The 20,356-nt window shown below is 36.2% G+C and overlaps 1 protein-coding gene across 1 annotated transcript in view; it reads right to left on the reverse strand.

The window, feature by feature from the left end:
• LOC129005482 (apolipophorins-like) overlaps positions 1 to 20,356 on the reverse strand; it is a 49,391-nt gene that overhangs the window by 14,248 nt on the left and 14,787 nt on the right. Inside the window, exons 14-39 of the mRNA XM_054434386.1 lie at positions 20,103 to 20,279; positions 19,369 to 19,556; positions 18,614 to 18,725; positions 17,699 to 17,844; positions 16,410 to 16,603; positions 15,756 to 15,905; positions 14,701 to 14,934; positions 13,855 to 14,147; positions 13,538 to 13,667; positions 12,753 to 12,916; positions 12,080 to 12,285; positions 11,197 to 11,428; positions 10,740 to 10,882; positions 10,032 to 10,164; positions 9,186 to 9,440; positions 8,390 to 8,686; positions 7,595 to 7,906; positions 6,640 to 7,049; positions 6,031 to 6,163; positions 5,257 to 5,416; positions 4,095 to 4,280; positions 3,080 to 3,300; positions 2,176 to 2,352; positions 1,486 to 1,638; positions 1,106 to 1,271; positions 450 to 619 (exon numbers count right to left, since the gene is read on the reverse strand). Coding sequence (XP_054290361.1) covers positions 450 to 619; positions 1,106 to 1,271; positions 1,486 to 1,638; positions 2,176 to 2,352; positions 3,080 to 3,300; positions 4,095 to 4,280; positions 5,257 to 5,416; positions 6,031 to 6,163; positions 6,640 to 7,049; positions 7,595 to 7,906; positions 8,390 to 8,686; positions 9,186 to 9,440; positions 10,032 to 10,164; positions 10,740 to 10,882; positions 11,197 to 11,428; positions 12,080 to 12,285; positions 12,753 to 12,916; positions 13,538 to 13,667; positions 13,855 to 14,147; positions 14,701 to 14,934; positions 15,756 to 15,905; positions 16,410 to 16,603; positions 17,699 to 17,844; positions 18,614 to 18,725; positions 19,369 to 19,556; positions 20,103 to 20,279 — 5,142 coding nt within the window. The remainder of the gene's footprint in view (positions 1 to 449; positions 620 to 1,105; positions 1,272 to 1,485; positions 1,639 to 2,175; positions 2,353 to 3,079; positions 3,301 to 4,094; positions 4,281 to 5,256; positions 5,417 to 6,030; positions 6,164 to 6,639; positions 7,050 to 7,594; positions 7,907 to 8,389; positions 8,687 to 9,185; positions 9,441 to 10,031; positions 10,165 to 10,739; positions 10,883 to 11,196; positions 11,429 to 12,079; positions 12,286 to 12,752; positions 12,917 to 13,537; positions 13,668 to 13,854; positions 14,148 to 14,700; positions 14,935 to 15,755; positions 15,906 to 16,409; positions 16,604 to 17,698; positions 17,845 to 18,613; positions 18,726 to 19,368; positions 19,557 to 20,102; positions 20,280 to 20,356) is intronic.

Raw genomic sequence — 20,356 nt, forward strand, 5'->3', positions numbered from 1 at the left:
GATAATTTTGAAATTATTGATATAACGTAATATTATTTATATTTTTTAATACTCAACATTCATATTTGGGGTTACAATTCATGTAGTTTGTTAAATTAAGATTAAAGAGGAATGCTGCTGACCAGATTTGTGGACTTTGGAAGGAATGTGGTTTGTTCTGCAGACATGCATTGAGAGGATTTTGCAGCTTGTTGAAAATAATTTTTTTAATTAAAATTTTGTACTTGAATAAAACTTGAATTAACTAAACCTCATTCAAAGATTGATAGTCAAACGAGTGATAGATAAGTATTCAGACTTTTTTAACCTTGTTTAATGAAAAAAATTGTGAATTTAATAGGTTGTGACGTGTTCACCACATACAAGATTGAAAAGAATCCATCAATATTTAAGCGAGAACATGACTCGTCATTTCATTGTATGATTTTACGTGTTGTGAGGCTACTTACAATGATCTCCTTGGCGACGTCGGTGTTGTAGCTGTGTTTGGACTTGAGGAAGTGAGCTTCGTCCAGGGCCACCTCTAGACTGAGCAGAGGCTTGCTGTTGAACTTGAGGTTAACCTCGGCCAGCTGACCAAGCTCGGCCCCCACGTCTACGTCCAGCACTCCGCTCTTGTCTGCACACAACACAATGTGTTTGATCAAACATTTTACGAAATTCATAGGAAATTCGAGATAAGAGATCTGGTTAAGTGGTTAGTTACTTGATATTCTTCGTTTGAGTTTGGCAGGACTTTGAGAGTTTGATATTTAAAAAATTGTTACAGAAATAACAATATTGTGTATACACCTCTTAACTGTACAGCTCAAGACCGGACAGGTAAAAAAAAAAAAAAAAAAAAAAAAAAAAAAACACCGAAGTTAATACTAAAATGTAAATATACGTTTATGAAATCCTATTTGTGAAAAATCAGTAGCTTAGTAAGGAATTGCGAAAGAAAACAACAAGCTCATATTTTATGGGTTTCAATCATCAAAAATTCAGATTTGATGACATTTTAAACCTGCAAGTCATTTAAAGGAAAAAGAAATGTAAACCTGAATATAAAAAAAATAAAAAATAAAAGTTGAACGTTGAAAATGTATTGCTTTATTCAACTTACCTCCATTCTTTGTGGAAGACTTAGACTTCAGCCTGTAGGGTTTCAGATCAAATTCTTCTTCATAATGTTGTCCTACAATTTCAGATTTAGCTTTTCCGTGGATTTCTTTTCCATTTCTGGTCGAGTCGTAGTCCAATGAAAAGATGGTGCCTTCTGGAAGTTTAACCTAGAAGAGATAATCTTCAAGTAAACATTTTGCATATAAAACCATTAAATAAAAGTAAACTTAATTTAGTGCATAAAAAACTCCTATAGGCCTATTTTAACGTTTAACAATTAATTGGTAAGTTTACTAAAAAGAAACACTGAATTTATCAAAAATATGTTGTCAACGTAGTGTGAATTACTTAGATAACAACATAACAACAGCTGTTACTAACCAGGATGTCTTGGCTGAGAGGTTTGATGTTAAATTTGACAACAGATTCCCTCTTGGCATTCTTGGAGTCGACGTAGTAAGCAGTGACAAAGTAAGAGAAGCCCTGCTTTGTCAGTTCAAATTTCCTTTCAATTTGAGAGTCGATGGGTAGTGCCTGTTGAAAAAGTATGTTATTTTACTAAAAGAACTAAGTGCATTTTTCTATTTCCACTTGCATGTTGAAAAATTACCACATATGTTTAATAGTAGCACCTGTAATATTTTTGTATTCGGAGATACTAAATAAAGTTCTTATTACAAAAGAAATTTCTTGGCAGATAAAAAAATTATCAAGCATAGGCTATACATTTAAAAATGTAACTATAGAAATATTTTCAAGTATTGAATAACTGCTCACCCCTAAATGAACCGAACAAAGCCAACACACCAAACACTAAAATTGTCTGCTGCTTATACAAAAGGTTGACATATTAGGGGTATATTTAATGATAGCACTGTGTGCAGACAAAAGTAGTTTGTCTTGCCTCTCCAATACCGCTGCACTACAGTTAGATTTCAAAATTTTTGTTTCTACTACCACACCACTTATTTGTAGTTACAATTCTTCAGTGGATTACCTCAAATTCTCTTAAAAAATACAATCTTACCATTATTTAACACCATTTATCGTAATGCATTTTTTGCTCCGTACCTTGCTGTGGATGTGCAGGGTGTCATGGGCATTGTAGCTGTCCTTGTCTTTCTTAGCGACGGCCTTGTAGTCGACAACTATCTTCTGGTTCTTCTTGGCAAACACGTCAGCCTCCAGCTTACCTTGGATTGTACGATCCTTCAAATTCACATTAAAATCTCCCTTCACGGTCAGCTCCTGCAAAACAGAATAGCATGTTCAGTTGTATAACTGTTGGAAATTTGTGGCTTCTATGGTTTTACATCAGCGATTGTGTTTACAATGTCTTTGAGGTCTGAATATCTCAGGTATGATTTAAACAGTCACGATCAATAAGTTGAAAACTAACACCATTCTCATACGTTGAAGCCAAAAACACATCAATGTGTTTGTAAACAGATTGTTTTGAAATCATCATCCAAGGAAAATTTAGATAAAATTAACGGAAATTGAGATATAACACTGTACAAAGCACAAGAAAGAGGTAGAAAGAAGTAATATGAAAATAAAAGTCAACCAGGCAAAAGCTAGGTCACAATTCACAAACTAAAATTATTTGCTCAAAGGGTTACAATCATCACAATTAATAGATTGAGACTGGTTATTAAAGCTGTAGATGTTTCTTTTTTGAATGGCAAGTGGGATTTGCATGCACACAAGAAACTTCCACCACCAACATCACTTTTTAGCAGGCATGAAATGAAATTAAAATGCTTCTTTATTGAGGAGAAAATTTCTTACAGTTGACCTCTCAAATTTCTCAGTTAGCCATCTCAATAATCAATTGCCATTGGATTAATTTAATACTTAAACATCTCGTTGTGTGACTCTCAGTGTTTTTGGAAGCATTTCCCTAATCCCTCTATACGCCATCATAATTGACACGATCTTTATCTGTTGTATGTTATCTACACGTTTGCTGTACCTTCAGTCCAGGAGTGTTGAACTTAGCCTCGCTCGAGGTGGAAACACCATCAGCCACCTTGGTAGCCTCGTAAGCCAACAGCAGACCTGTCTTGTCGTTAGGGTTGTTCTTCTTATCAAGCCAGAAGTTGGTTTCGATCTTGAACGCCGGTTTTCCTCCCTTTGCCAGATCGTAGACAGATTCTACAGCGATGGTTCGCTTGGGTAAGGTCAGCTCCACTCCTGTACAGAATCAATGTAATTTATTAGAGAAAGTACAACCAAGAGATAAGAAAATGTTTAGAATATGGTTTAAATTTTATTTTCTAAATTTGCACGAATATGAATACTGTCGTGCTTCTCATTATAGCTTAGTCAGAATAGTATAACATTTTTTAGGTTTTATGATGAAGAAAAAACACATAAACATTTGTGTAAAAACAGAAATTGTAAAAAATTTAATCTGAAACTCTGAAAGATAAGCCTTCAAAATTAATTTTTGGAGGAAAAACTTACTTAGAATAATTATATATAGAAACCCATGAAATAGTTCAAAAATTCTCAAATGGCTTTCAAACGACTTGCATTAAGGAAGAAGGAATGGACACAACTAACTTATCTAAGAAAAAGAGTTCCATGTAGTAGAAAGCACAAAAAACTTCACAACACAGTAAACTCGATATTTCCGCCACCTACAAGGGCCTTCTTCAGAAAAAGAAATACAATTTTATTTACAAAACTGGCACTATTTGAACTAACTAATCAGTTGTGTCAAGTCATCTCTTTCTAACCACTAGATAATAAAACTCGTCTATATACATGATCAATAGTCTCTGTTTATAAAACAATCTTTGTATATTCTATGTTCAATGTTTATTCTCATTGTTTATTCCAGTTAATTGTGTGGGTTAGGGGTAGGGGAAGGTTATTATCTGATATTCAAGAAAGTTTTACAAGGAATAACTTGTAGAAGACCTTCAATCACTAATATGATGAACATTTTCACAAGAGAACCGTTGCATCTCTCCTTCACTCACCAGACTGGTCGTCTTTGATGTAGCTGTGGTACTTGAGTTTGTCCGCTCCGTTCTCCACCTCCAGCAGGTTGTCTCTGTTCCAGCCGGTTCTCTTGTAATGACTCTTGATCACCAGAGGGTTGTCCAGTACAATGTGAGTCAACATGTCCAGCTTAGCCTCGCTGGTCGCCTCGTACTCCTCAAATCCTACAATTGTCAACAGTCAGTACGAAGCTGTATGTAGACTGTACCCAACCACACAAGATCGCGAATAATTTTGAATGAAGATATCTAATCAATGGATTTAATGTACACATGTAATTAAATTATTATCAATTGAGATGGGGACGTCACACCCAAATATGAGTATAACTCTGTATAATTCTCATGATCCGGTAACCTTTTAATTGTTAGGCGAAGCACTATAACCACTCATCTACCCAGACAATGCATGAATTTTTGGGATAGGGTCCAATGGTTCTGCCTTGGAATGTCTTATAGTTAACACTAATACCAAAACCCCGGTCTGACAGGCCCAAGGGAATTTTCACAAACGCATGTTTTCAACACTGTTCACTTGGGAGATTCCATTACCCCAATACCTTCCCCCCTTTTCTTCCCCTACCAATTGATATATTGTTTGTTCATTTTGCAAGGGTGCCGTGACCTTGGCAGGTTGTCTGTTCATAACATGCCCGTCTCAGAAGCCCAGCTTTAGTGTATTTTAAAGCGCGGTCTCACAGGCCAAGGGTTTCGGTTTGTGTGTTTCTAAGCGGGGTCCATTATTTTTCAAATGGGGTCTCACAGACCGGGGGTTTCGGTTAACGTCAGCCTAGATAGGGTTTCGGTATTAGTGTTAAATTGAATTGGATAATATACCTAAGTTAACAGAGTGATTTAAAAATGTTTGCTCCCAAAATATTTTCATATTTTCCAGATTGGGACTTTAAATCACATTATTTAATGTTCCTACCTTTTTAATGTTCACGTGACATTTTGTTAAGTGACTCAAACCATTTTTATGCAAAAGCAATGAAAATTGAAAACCACTCAAGTTTTTTCCATTGAGAAAAATGTAAATTCAAAGATGGCAACTGAAATATGGCAGTGAAAATTTCATCCATGTAAAAACAGTTAAAACAGCATTACCTAACTTTAGCCTTAATTCACATAACAAACATACCTTTTCTGTGTGAGTGCATCTTGATGGAGTCGGCCTTACATCCTTCTTCCTTGCAGTACTTGGCGTCACTATCAAGCTTGAACGAGTTCAAAGCCTCGTCAATTTCCACCAGGGTGTGACTGGAGTAGGAGTACTTGCCAGCCTTCACTTCCAGCTCGTTCTGTTAGAAAACATTTATGTCAGTGTTTTCCAACCTAGTTTGGTCTCCTCAAAAAGGCCAACAACCTTTCTGTGGAATCTCTTGTGGGAATACATGTCAGTGAGTCATGTAATGGGCTTAGGAAGATATGGAACCATTTAGAACACTTATTAGTCGGATGCGGGCTCACTCGTTTGTTCCATCTGATATAGTTCTAAAATATTATACAACCAGACAGGAGGCTAGGCAGATTTACAGGAATGATTAGATTCAAGCACCTGGATGGCTCAATAATTCATAGTGGGTAAACAGTCTGTAATTGTAGTGTATGAAGACTGCACAGATCTAATTGAGGCAAGGGGGAACACCTTTGAAGTTTGGAGCCACGGTGATGTGCACATCTTCTTCAGGCATAGCTAATAAGCAGATTTCTGCAGTTTATCAGATACCTTATGTTTTACAGGCTCAGAAACTTGAAACAAGTTCCCCCCAAAATAAGCTCACATTGTGGCGGACGGTGTCCCACAACACAATTAATCAATGGCTTCTTAACAACCATTTTAAAAATTAGGATTTGAGCAGAGATTTTTTTTTCAAATGTTGGTTTATAGGTTAGGGCAAATCATAATTGTTACCTGTAATTTCTTGCCCTTTTCATGTTCGGTCTTCAGTTTGAACTCCAGCGGGTACGATGTTTCTCCGACCTTCAACACTCCAGTCCCCTCGTAGTGGATGTTTGGTGCGGTTCCCTTGGAGACCAAAGCCAGACTGAAAGTATGGTTTAAAGTCGTATTAGTTAACATGTTGAATAATAATTTAAAAACTATTGTTTCTTCATTATATTAAGTTATGGTTATATTATATCACAATTGTACAGCAATTCATCTGGATGAATATCTCGTCTCAGATGAGTATGTGATCAAATAACTTTTTTAAATTTACAACCAGTGAGCCCATTTTCAGACAAAATTTACAACCCAGTCCAAAGAAACAGAGATTAAATTTTCTGAATTTTTTCAGAGTAATGTTTGATTGATCACAGTACCATAAATTCATGTCTCGCATCAAAAATTGTCTTACAATAATTCACACTGCATTCAGTTCAGACTATATCTATATCAACAATTGACTACACAACAACAATTGAACAATTGATCAAGTTAAAATCAATTTGCAAGTATTCTCTGTAGATTATGTATCTTTCAAGAAAATTATGTTAAAGATGGAATTTAAATACAACTCACTTTCCAGAGATCTCCTTGTCGCCGTTCTTGCCGTGGAAGGAAATCTGTTTTGCCGCAGACTTGGCTGGCTGGTTGGCTGCCTCAAACTCCATCTTGTTCAAGCTAAGTTTAGGACTGTCGACAAAAAGTTTGACTAAAAAGCTGTCGAGACTCTTGACGTTCACTTCTCCGTTGAGGTCGAGACTGCCACCGCCCTGGGCCGGCCACAGTAACTTTGCCTCCACCAGAGCGTGTTGCTCACCCTTCTTCTCAAGCTTGGTGTAGAAGCGAGACTTGCCCTGAGGCAGTTCCAGACTGACATCGATGTAGGGCGCCGTCTTGCTCTTGGAGTACTTGCCTGTGTAGACCAACTTCTTGTCCTTGCCTGAGGCGGAGATTGAGGTCTCGCCTGACTCTCCTCCATCTACGATCTGCAAACAGAAAATACTAAATAATTATGGAAAATAAATTTATTATACAGGTAATAAAGTAGCATTTTTGACTAGCAGGATGTTTCAATGAGAAATTTTAATAAAAAGACAAAAAACATATTTTGTGATTAACAGCCAATAATGAGAGTACTAATCACCATTGAGAATTGATTTTAAAATAAATTTTGTAATGTATAATCTATTACATAAGTTAACAAAGGAGGTAAACAAAGGAAGATGTGTATAGAAGGATCAAAACAATACCTAAGTATTTTAATTCCTCAAGTGATAGAGGATTAACATTTTGTTCAGGGATTTTCTTCAGCTAGCTTACTTGAAAGTTCAGTTGCTTTCAGATAAACAATAAAGGCAAAAAAAAAACATGTTATTATATATTAACACACATTTATTATGTCTTAAAATAGGACTTCTCAGAATTTAATCGATAAGATAATGGCAATTCAAATTTCAAAAAGGTAATCCTTTTGCAAACATTTAAATGAACTATAAAACAAATTACAGATGACATTTCCTTGAAACCTCACCTTGTGGTATGCGTCCAGTTCGAATTTGCCATGCTCGGGTACATTGCTGGTCACTGTGAGATGGACAGGGTTTGAGCCTACGTCCGCCTTCACGTTGACGTCTGCGTTCTTGCCCTCCCACGCCAGGGCCAGGTCTACCTCTCCCTTCTGTTTCTTGTCGTCGCAGTTGACCTTGTAAGTGAGTGTGCGAGCACTCAGCACATGAGACTCCCACACCACCTTGCCCTCGGCGTGCTGCTCCTTCTGAGCTCCTTCCACGTTGAACTTCACAAACTTGTCGTTGTTCCAGTGTACGGCGTTGTTGGTTACAACCTGGCAAATAATATCATTGTCATTGAGATAATATTGTTTGGAGGAAATATCTTAGCTTAAGAATACACTTCAGGGAGAGAGAAAATAAAAATAACTAATAAATCATTGTTTTTTTAGTTAAGAACACTGATTTAACTACAAGTTACAGAAATATTTCTCCACCGATTAAATAATTAATATATACAAACTAGTTTTATGTATAGTGATAAGAACGTTTTGTGTTAGCAAACAAATCCAGTGAGCCGAACAAATTTTAGTGACAAAATATTAACATAATGCAATGTGAAGTCCTACGACTTGGGTTAAATTTGAAACTTATTTTGCATTACTAACAATAGCATACAACATATGTAATTGCGACGATACCATCTCAACTGAAACCAAAGTTGTTCACTACAATATCTAAAGACCAGCTGAACTTATCATTTGCTGCTACTGGAGATAGTTAATAACTTGATTGTAAGACAGACACGAGCAATATACCTTTCGGCCGGCCTCTCCTGCATGGTAGATGTTGACGGTGTTGGCCGTATGCCACTTTACAGAGGTCACAGGAAGGTCAGCCGGTAAGGTCAGTTCAATGTCGTTGTTCAACTGTTCACCATTCACTTTTCCATTGGAGTTGATGGCGATGTCGTTTCCAGCCTTCAGCTCAAAGTCGTAATGAGCCGGAGGGAACTTCTTGTCTGCTGTCAGCTGTCCCTTGATCAGCTGGTCAGACACTTCCGCGTTCAACTTGGTGTGGATCGGGTACTTGATGAGTGAACCGGTCACTGAACCCTAGGAGAGTGAAATATGTAATCACCGACATTTTTTAAATCCATTTGGAGGTTTAGTCATAATTACACCTCAAGTACCAAAGACAGTTCACAGTTAAATTATATTTAAATATTACTTATTCATATTGATATGATTCAAAGACTATAAGTTATGAACGATTTGAATATGAATAATATTATTAATCACACCGGGAACTGGCCAGATTTTAATCTAGACTTCTAGGATCTGTGTTCTAACCGAGAGAACATCTTCTCCAAATTCTCAGGCCAGGGATTAGGGTGAGGGGTAGGCTTATGCTCACCCACTTCTTCCGGGGGAAAAGAGGACTCTTCTCTAGAACTCTTTTGGAATTAAAGTAGCTGAAAACTAGTTTTATATTAAAAGTGATATTAGAAAAATATTTGGGAAATTTTTCGATCTGGACTAGTTCAGTCAGCACATAAAAAATGGGGCCTGAGAGAGAATTCTACAAATGAACAGTAACAAACCAATAGTTTACCTGTCCAGAGATGGACCATTTCTCAGCCTGAGGGATCTTCTTGCCGACTACATGCAGAACGACATCTTGTTTCTCCGGTGTAACGTAGGTCAAGTCAACCTGTCCGTCAAACTGAACCTTCACAGGGTTCACGTTCTTGGCTGCGATCTTCAAAACCACCTTCCTCGGTTGAGCACTCTTGGAGGCAAAATCGTACAGTTCCCACGTGCCTTCGACCTTGTTGTCTTCAGGGCCCAAGTGCACTAGGCGGTTAACCTAAAAAGAAATAATTTTCAATTTCAGTTTGAAGTTTATGTTTATAAATTGTTTGTTTGTTTTTAAAATTGTTGAGCAATTTAATAGTTTACATTTAAAAGGGTTTCCATTTTGGAAAAGGTATTGTTAGACGGAGTTCTGTGTAACATTTTCCAGATTTTCAAAATGTTTAGATAGGAGAGAAGGCTTTACAGTTCGTAAATTTTGATGTAACTCCATGAGAAAATTGTCACGATTTACTGGGAAGTAAACTAGTTTTTAATAAATTTTTACACATTTTCTCATACATTTATCTAACAAAAATGGTCAAATGTATAAGTAGAGATGTTTAATTGTAATTTATTGAGTAGCAACTACCTATCTATGGTTAAATAATAAGAATAACTTAGCGTACATAAAATGGAAACTTCTTAAGTAACAATGTGTAATTCTTCACGTAAACAAGATTACTATTGCTTGAATTACTACCAATTAAGGTTATTTTTATCTTGCGTTAGATTAAAAAATAACACAAGCACCACAGTGTACTCAAGATCTTGAAAACACATGAATAATGTTTAAGTTTCCATGTAAGTGGTACTATTGTCCCACCTTGGCGGCCAGGACTCTGCCGTTGGGCAAGACGACCTCAGCGTCTCCAATGAGTGTTCCGTCAGTGAGAGAACCTTCCAGACTTCCCTTCACATTCACCTCTCCCTTGTGTTCTAGTACTTGCACTGTGTTCCTGTATCACAAGTTGAATAGGTTGAAAAACATTTTAAATCAGTTGAACGAACAACTTTAAAACTAAATAAAAGCTCGCTAAATTTATGGATTATTTTACTAAATTTATTGTAACACAAATTTACATATTACTTTTAAGTGGCACACACCTAGGTGCATACCAGCTGATTGTGAATGAACGGTGAGTGTAGAACAGAACGAGATGATCTGTAAAGCTTTGTCTGACTATCACCTGTTTCTCTGGCAAAGATAATTTATCAGATGGTTGATGATGAGTGATACTGAATTTTCTCAGCATTGAACTGGTGAACTTGTGATTGTGATATAGTCAAAGTTATGATGAAATATGGAAGGAAAATTTGGATGGACGCCCCAAAGATGGGATAAAAGTTGAATTGACAAGAAATGAGAATGTACTTTAAAGAAGACGCTAAAGATAAAAAGAAGTGGAGGTAGTTGGTGAGGCCAAATATGTTTTGGGTAAAAATGGCCATAAAACCAACTTATGTAATTTCAATTTCAATAGACTTCAATAGATTTCCTAACTTCTTTCATGTATTGAATGCCAACACTCACTTTGAATCAATGGTTTTTCCAGCAATGGTGGTGTCGGTCTCAATATGGATCTTCTTGCTCGGGTCTTTCTTAGAGTCCCACAGAACCTCTCCAAAGCCCTTCACTTGGGATTGGCTCTTGGTTAGGTCAACTTTTCCTTCAATCTGGAATGATAATTTCAAAATCAAAGTTAGAAAAAATACTTTCTCACAAAACTATAAACAAAGTAATGCAGATAAAACCAAGTAAAACAGATGTGTTAAAAACTCAGGTTATTTTGCCAAACATTACTCTACCAGCATTTATAGGGGATGAAAATGCAGCGAACATTATGTATTTGAATATTAATAATAAGAATAAGTTTAATAATTTTATGCTAATTAATTTGATCAAAATCCATAAGATTTTCTCACAACAAAGACTTGATTGATGGATGGATAAAATATCACAGCTTTGTTGCAAACTAGTCTCAAATTACCTTTCTTCCAGTCTTGAGGATGTCAACGTGGAAAACTCCAGAAAGTTTGTCAGCCTTGGCCTCGAAAGATCCTTCGCTCTCAACGTACTTGGGAACAGACAGCTTGAACTTGCCAGAGGGATCGATTTTCTTCTGGCGCTCGTATTCAAAATCAATGATGTGTTTGTTTCCGGCGCTTATTGCGAGTTCGATTTCATTTTCTTTGTTGTTCATTTCAACCTTGGTCTTGAGTCTAAAATTATAAAATTTGTGTGAATGAATAGCTTAAAGATTTACAAAATTAACATTTAAATGATTCTAAAACGGCTTTAACCAAAACTTTAAATCATTATTGAAGAAAATAAAATTAATGAAAAATGAAAATAACTTTGATTTATAAATTCACAAAATTGCTTATATTTTTCATTCAGATTAAAGAATACGTTACTCATTTAATGAATTTGTGACATAAGTTGGAAGGATCCTGAGAACTCAAAAGTGAAACTAGGTAAGGATAGATAACTCATCATAAGGGGTTTAAGTAAATAGGACACTAACCCACAAAGTTAAAAATGTAAGTAGTTAGTGGTAACTCACTAAGAAAATATTTAATACTTCCTGTTTACTGAATTGCTCAGTTATAAAGTAGATCTATTTCAAATTGAATAAATGAATTTGTTTCCCATATTAAAAAACACAAGATAGATTCATTGTAATCCTTGATGAATTTGGGCCTTAGAAGCAAAAATTTTGGATTAAAAGTTTATGTATGATTTCATTGCTAAATAAATAGATTATTATGACACAGGAATCATGGTTTTGTTGAGATTTCCACACTTGATCCAGTACGCTTGATCCAGAAAAGTACAGAAAAAGTCCCCTATCTTAACCCTTAACAACTCACTTGATATTCTTAGGGTCCTGGGGCATCTTCAGTTCGGCGTCGAGAGATTGCAGGAAATCTCCAGACTTTGCGTTGAACTCAGAGATAGCGTTCAGTTGGTACTTGCCGCCAGGTTTAATCTCCAGTGAATTGGCGAACTTGGACTTGGTTGGTGTAACTCGGTCGTGCTTGCTGATGAAGTGGACGCTGTTGCCCAACGCAGCAGCCTGTACATAAGCCACAGTTAACCGTGAAAGACTCCTTTCTTCCAAATTCATGAACGGTTGAACCTTAATAGCAAGAATCTCAAAGGATAATGATAAGATTTAAATTGCAAACAAAGTTGACTGTTTCTAATTATTGAGCTTTTTGCTATTCACACAACCAACATAATAAATGGAGGGTATTATTATACTTAAGCTCACACAATGAAGGTTTCTTGATATTGAAGGATATTTAACAAGGTTGTTACCTTATTCCAGTAAAATATCGACTCAGATAAACAACCTCACAACTACTGTGAGATATTTCCGTAGACAGCAATTTAATAAAAATTTCATGAACAGCGATTTTCTATGTATTGTCAAAATATGTTAAAGTATTTTTTTGTTTGTCTAAATCATTTCTTTTACTTTTTCATCAGGTTCAAGAAATAACGGCCTAAGTAGTTTACCAATACACATATCAATGTTACCTCAAAGTCAACAGAGTAGTCGAGGGGATTCTTGCCTCCGGATTTGGCATCCAGTTTGCTCTTGACGTTGGTCTTGTCGTAAGTGACGTCAATATCATAGTCAGCACTCTTAGGAGTGGCTCCACCCTTGACAGAGGCAGAGATACCAAGCAGGGGGTAGGTCACTGCAAGAACAATAACAATAGTTGGTAAATCAGATAGAAAAATACAAATGGAACAAGACAATTTACTTGAGCGAAAAGAATTAAGGGGTTGCATGAACGGAGGATAAGTGAGATGAGAACGAGAAAACAAAATAAGGAAAGGAGAAGGTAGAGGGGAGGGAAATTGAGGAGAAGACAATACAGGAAAAAATAGAGAAAAAGATAAAAAAAAAAACAAAAAAATAGAGGAAAGATAGAGAAGAAGATAAACTAGAAGAGGACAAAATTGAGCCTAAACAAAAAGGTCAAACAAGCCCAACTCAAATCGCCCTAACTATAATATTGTGGTGTTCAAGGTAAAATCACGTCTTAACATTGAACATCTGAGCCGAAGATTCATCATTGTTGCAAATGGCCATCTTCAGAGCACTACTACTGGTGTCAAGTTAACATGAATATGACACGGCTATTCCCAAAGACCACAACATTACGAACTATATTAGATGCTATGTATTCCATACTTCAAGTCTACTAGTATTAGGTACCTAGAGTATATTGACCTTACATAATTGGTAATTGATATGCCAACAAACATAACAATAATTTCTTTCCTGTATGCTATTATAGGTTTTTTAAACCCACCTGTATTCTCAGTGTGGAAGTCAAACACCTTGACAGTTTCATACTTGTAGTTGAGCAGTTGTTGTATCGACAGACGAGAAGTCTCACTCTTGAGATCGGGTCCGTGGACAACCACAAGTTTGTTCTCCAGCTGCAGACAAGAATCCATTAACATAACTAACAAGTATGTGACAAAGAGGTCTTGATTCTAAAAAAGCCTGAGTTTACCAAAACTTCCCCTTTCAATTTCACAAAGCAAATCAAACCAACAAAATTCAAACTTGAAAAAATAGTTGTAAACAAATATTTAAAGGCAATCCAATTCCTCAGTAGCCTACCTTGTGTGGAACTCTCTCGTACTCCCATTTGACACTGGCACCGAAGTCTGGGTACTGTGAGGGGACAAACTCGATCTTGGCGATGTACTTGCTTTCTCCGAGCTTCTGCACCTTGGAGTTGAGTGTGTACGAGTCCTTGTCGTAAGAAGCCTTCAGGTCGGTTGCTACAAGGTCGGCGTCAACAGTGACGACACCGTCAACCGTCACCTTGATACGCGGGGTTGTCAGTGTCACAGCCTTCAGCTCGTACTTGCGGTACGGACTGTCGGGTTTCTTCTCCACAAAAACGGCACCTGATAACAGTTACCTTGCGATTAGAATAGATCCGTACGGTTAAAAAGCATGAGTGAACTTATAAAACCAAAACTTGTTAAGGTAATCCTATAATTTCAAGTTAAAAATGTGTGTTGGTTTTTTACTGTATAATTCAAAGCCCTACTTCAGAATTCAAGGTCAATTATGTCAGCTACTAACAACATTCAACAATCAAACACAGACCTAGTAAAGATCTTATCAATTGAGGATGATGAGGGAGGAATGATAAAGGCTCCCAATAACATTGAGAGTCACATCACTGGACAATAGTGGTATTAAATTAATTCAACAGTAATTAAAGTATTAGGAAAATTGTTGATATGACAGTACAAAAAATATCTAAAGCAACGATGGCGGGGCAGGGTTCTTTTCCGTACTTGCATCCTGCTCACCACTCTGCTTGACACAGTTTATAACTTCACCGAAATGACAAAAGCTTAACAGGTACTGAACCCGCCATCACACTGCTCTGTATGTGCAGTCTCCTAACACCTGTAGTGAATGTGTTCAAATTCAGACAGAGGCACAAACCTGTAACGCCCACAGAGGACTGCTGAGTTCGGCCGCCCTTCGCAGCTCCCTTGCGTCCTATCCAAGCCCTCTCACTCTTGGCTGCCTCCGGGTACTTGTACTCCAGGATAGGTTCGTACTTCTTCTTGTTTCCGTCACCGGACACGTGAGCTCCAGCCTTCAGTGAGTACTCGGCTCCGTCGGCCAGCAGCTTGGCAGAGATGGCTTGTTCATTGTCAGTGTCGATCACCAGACCTGAGCAGGGAATGTGGGTTAGAATACTTTACAAGTGGTTAGTATGTTGTAGCATTGTGTGCGAGGTCAAAACCTAATTTTCAAGATTTAATAAAATACTTCATAAAATATCAAACATTCATAGCTGAGAACAAAAGATGTTTGTGGTGTTTCTATGTCCTTATGTTCTACCAACCCTTTGTAACATTAGTATTAAATTCATGGAACAAGAAAACTGTTTTATATCTTATCTTAAACCATATATTTGACTTAAATTGATAGTTTGCATGAAAATATATATTTTTCAATGATATAAAATAACTTGAATGGTCTTTTAACACAATTGTACAACTTTGTATGTCGCTACTAACATTAGAATGCCAATAAAAGATTATTTATCCATTGTTGTTATTGGCAGTTTTTTCAGGTTACAATGCAAAGGGGATATAACAAATTGCTAAAAACTAAAGAGACAAAAATGTTATAATAGAGTGCCTGTTAAATTATTTAACCCTAGACAGCCAGCATGGCAAGATTTTACCACAATAATAATTTGACAACAATTTGAGCTTCAGCCATCTTTCCCGTTAGAAATTTAAATCCATACCGACAATTTTACATTTAAGAGAATAGACCAAACGCACATTTAGTATTTACACATAACGTGGTAACATTTAGCCATAGTATCTTTAGAACTGCAATAGCAATGAGTGCAATATATTTTAATGTCAGACAATGTTACTGTCAAAACACTTCGCATACACTAGTATCCCAACTAATGAAAGAATCTTTATATTTAGATTACTTTGCACAGTTTTAATCTACATAGCCTAATGGATTACCTTCAAAGGATGCTTGTTTGAACGGAGAAGCCAAAGTGACGGTAATCTGTTTCTGAGGCTTTGATGTACCGTGAACGTGAACTCCAAACTTTCTGCTGGTCTTAGAGTTGGGTGTGTCCAAAAGTACCTCCAAGGTTACCTGGTTTGGCTCTGTAAAAACAAATGTACAGTTAAACATAACAGTCGTGCTAAAACCTGTATTTGGTTTACAGATTGATTAGAGACAATATACAAAAATCTCCCTCTCATTCAGACTTAATTTGTTTGAAAATAAGATGATTGGGATGGTTTATCTTATAAACAAACAAGGCACAACCTTATAGATAGTCTTGCGCTGTATAGTATTTATATTTACAGATCTAATATTCCTTTATTGAATAGTATAGTATTGTAGTTTACTAGTTTTTACAAATAAAAAGAGGTTTTGAAACACATACAATTTTTTAAATACAGCATTTCTAATGGTTCAAACTTTTTATAAGTAAGGTTATCCAAACAAGGGGCAGTCTACTTAATTTAAAAAAAAAATCACTTTTTTAAATTTATCAATAACAAGGATATGTCATATTGTGCAGAAGATGTTTTCAATCAAATATTCCCATTTGACACTGATATTTTTCTTTTGAACACAACACTTGACTTGACATGTCGTACCTTTGTTGTTGTAGAATGCTTTGAAGTGGTACGCGGTGAGTGACTCATCATCCTTCTCCAGACGCAAGGACGCGCGTGATGGACCGTACGCAGGACTGAGCACCTTGAACCCTTCCATGGGGAGAGATACTTCTCCACACACGGTGAGTCCTGTGAGAGCGCTCAGCTGGTCAAAACAACCCCCGTGGTCTTGTCTGTGGACAGGGTTAGAGTCAGTGATGGGCTGAGAATTTGACTGAATAAAACTAGGTATTCCATACACATGTTAAAGTTATAGCAGTTTTTAAAATAAAAATTGGCTACAACTAGTTCCCATAAAAAATGAGATGTCGGTACTTTTGTATTATACCAACCACACCACTAAATCGACTTCCAAATAAGTCGATTAGTTTAAATAACAAAATTTTCCTTACCCAATACCAATTTAGGTGTGGTTGGTACACATAATACGAAAGTACCGAGATGTCTACTTCAGTATCAATAATTAAGAGTTACAACATGTTTATAGGTATATCAAGTTGATGTAGGGTCATTTCACCATTTGCGACCAAAAATATAAGAGATGTAGATATTTTTTCTCAAAAAATATTTGTTTGCTAACCTATATAACCTGTGCACGATTTGAGGAGGAACACGGCGGAATAACGTTCAGGTACCTCTCTTTTGGAAAGATACAAATATTAGGATAAATAGGTACCAAACACATTAAATATGTTACAGTTCTAGCACCTTTTTTAAAAAAAATTCAGCAATTTATATAACAAGTAATAACCTACAATAACCTTCGGTAGGATTCTATCCATGGAACATTCCAGGTATTATTAGTGCCACGTAATCGATTGCTTACTGTCCACATTTTATGAAAGCCTCAACAAATATTTGAAAGGTAATCTCTTCTTTCCTCTCTCACAAACAGATGGTTTAGTTTTTGATTGGCCAAAACCACTAAATAAATTATAGAATACATTTGGGTTAAAATGAAGTAACTTTTAATTTTTTGAAGAAAAACGTTGATATAAATAAATAGACTATTAAAAAAAAAATCTAAGTCACCCGCTCACTCAGAATCCCTAGATATACATTCTTAACAATTTAACCTCCATATCCAGAGTGAGTATATTTGTCGGCATACAAATCATAAGAAATACTTAAGAGCCTCAATAATTCCCATCTATATAATTTCCAAAAATCCTGTTAACACACACACGAATCCTGTTATCACAGAAAAAACATAAATTAATTTGTTGTGCACTGTATCTGTTAAGTCTCTCACACACAGATATCTTTACCTTTTAACATCGAACTTGATTGGTGATTCCACCTCGCCTCCCTTCTTCTCTCTTACGATGGAGACAACATCGGAATTGAAGTTGAGAATGTCTTGCTTCTTCACGGGGAGACCGAGCTTAACGTCAACACCGTAGCCGTCCAGAACCTAAATAATGAGGAATAGTTTGTTAGTTCTTAATGCTTCGCAAATTTAGGTACAATCTTTTCTAACAATGGATCAAATCAACATTAAAAAAATTTCAAAGTGTAAATTTTCATTTTTAAACATTTTGGAAATTTAGGGTGTTTTTGGATGAATAATCAGGATTTTCAAGCTAATTATGATTGATATTTACTTTAAAATTACACTTAAATTAAATACAACTAGTAAAGTAGGAACTCAAGTAGTATTTTTGTTATCTAGATGATAAGTGGAATTCTCATAAACTTTGGTAATGGTATGGGTATGACTGTTTAATTATTGTCGGAACAGCTACATCACTCCTGTTTCTAATTCGGGATCACACATAGTAGTCGAGACACATACATATGAATGCTCATGAAAAGGTAGAATTTGCAATGAATTCAGATCAGGTAGACAAAAAGGCTATTTTTTTTTTTATCTACAAAAATCTTTCATTGTCAGATAGACAGTGAAACTCAAGTAATCTCCTCGTACCACCTTATATCACCATTGCTTTACCACTTGAACATTCCAACACTATTTGAGTTACTATTTCATCTAGTGTAAAATTTAAAACTGTAGGTTAGATGTAATATAATACATTAGCATTAAAACCCCAGTTTTCATTTAGAAAACAACCATCAGCAAAATAAAATAATCTCAAATGAAATAATCCAGCTTGGTTAAACTTGCATTGAGAACCATTGCTACTTTATACATCCATTGATTGTAAAGATTCCTGGGTACTCACCTTAACAGTGATGTCAGAACCTGTAGAAGAGTGGAGGTTGGCCGATACTTTGACTCCGGTCTCAACAACGTCAGCGTCAACCGACAACAGAGAAGCGAGCTCAACGTTGGCGCTGAAAAAAACATTTGACCAAATTGAAAAATATAGATGAATTAGACCAGGTTGACATCCCTTTTCCATTGCAAGATAACAAAAAGTATTCCTACTGTATTAACTTTAAAGTCAAACTACAACTGACCGAAATAAAGGGGGCAAGGCCACTTCAAAGAGGTCTTAGAAATAACTACAATAGATTAATTAGATCAGGTCCACTGTCTTATTTCCTTGCCTAAAATAAACATATCTTAAATAAATATACAGCAGTAAAGCTTGATTAAACAAAATGAAAAGGTAAGGCCATTTCAAAGAGATCTACAACAGACGCTTTCACATATTTTATTAACATTTTACTGTCTTTTAAAATCCACAATTGTAGGTCCTAAATACAGAATCTATTTCTCAAAATAATATTAAGTTATTTTCTGTACTATCTTTATCATGGTGTAAGGTACGTATCAACGTCTGCTCAATTACACTCTGATGGCCAACTACCCGTTGGCAGACAGTTCCCATAGCTAGCTAATTTTCCAATTCATTTGAGTTTGTTATTATTTCGGTTAACCCGGGGTTCGGTTTACAGGGTAGGTTAAAAAAGCAGTGTACCGAACCAAACGGATTAAAAAGGACGACAAAACCATACAGAAATGAAGAATTACCTGGGCACCACTTGCAGAGCCACATGAGCAGTGTCGGGGTGGTTGTAGATGGCCTTGAGGTCAACATTGCCCTTGACCTTGATGTTGACTGCAGAGTTTCCGCTGACCTTGACCTTCAGAGCCAGTCCCAGGCCTGTAGGGTAGCTGACTCCAACGTCCAGGAACTGACGAGCCTTCTTGTAGTCAATCTGTAAATCAACAGAGCAAACTTAAAACTGCTCGAGAAACTGAAATATAAAAGTAATTTTATACTGCAGGATCTCTTTTTTTAGACGCTTGAAAACTTGTAAATAAAAACATAACCTCTGATGCCCAGTGGGGAAAAAGAGTGTTTATATCATTGACTTTAGTACCAAATACAACCGGAAAAAGATTATTTCAGATATTTTAACCCTGCTATTTCTCTAGACACGAAGACACTTTCCAGGAAAAGGTGTGCCCTAAGAGGTGTTGCTCAATTGAGGATCTTGCTTTATTATTCAGTACATTAATCAGCAAATATTTGATGTAAAGGAAATTTCATATGATGACCAACTGGGAAAAATAACAAACACAGTGGAATATCATACTGTTTTGTAAGTTTATACTCATGTAGGGTAACAGTTATTCAATTAATTTACAAACAATACGTATATGAAGGGGATGAGATTTAAGAACATTTATTTAGTGGAGAAGAGGTCAATTGGTGGTCGAGTAAAAAAGTGTATGAATCAATTAAAAACTAAATCACTCACGTCCAAAGCTTTAGATTTGTCCGCTAGCTGTTCTACTTCACCATGCAACTTCTGTTTGAGTCCCTTGACATCAAGGCGGTTGTAGTGATAGTTAAACCAAGCGATGTCTGAGCCAAACAGTTTCACAGACAAATCCAAGTCAGTGTCCAGATCCTCGTAGTCGGGGCCCAGCTCAATCTGGAGAAAAATAAAATAATGTAAGTGTAACCTTCTGAAAAGTTTTAAAAGTGAAGAAACACTAAACAGTTAAAAAA

This window comes from Macrosteles quadrilineatus, unplaced genomic scaffold, assembly GCF_028750875.1.
Source record: "Macrosteles quadrilineatus isolate MER2022 unplaced genomic scaffold, UCM_ALF_1.0 Scaffold_21__1_contigs__length_2333173, whole genome shotgun sequence".
Taxonomy (NCBI): Eukaryota; Metazoa; Arthropoda; class Insecta; order Hemiptera; family Cicadellidae; genus Macrosteles; species Macrosteles quadrilineatus.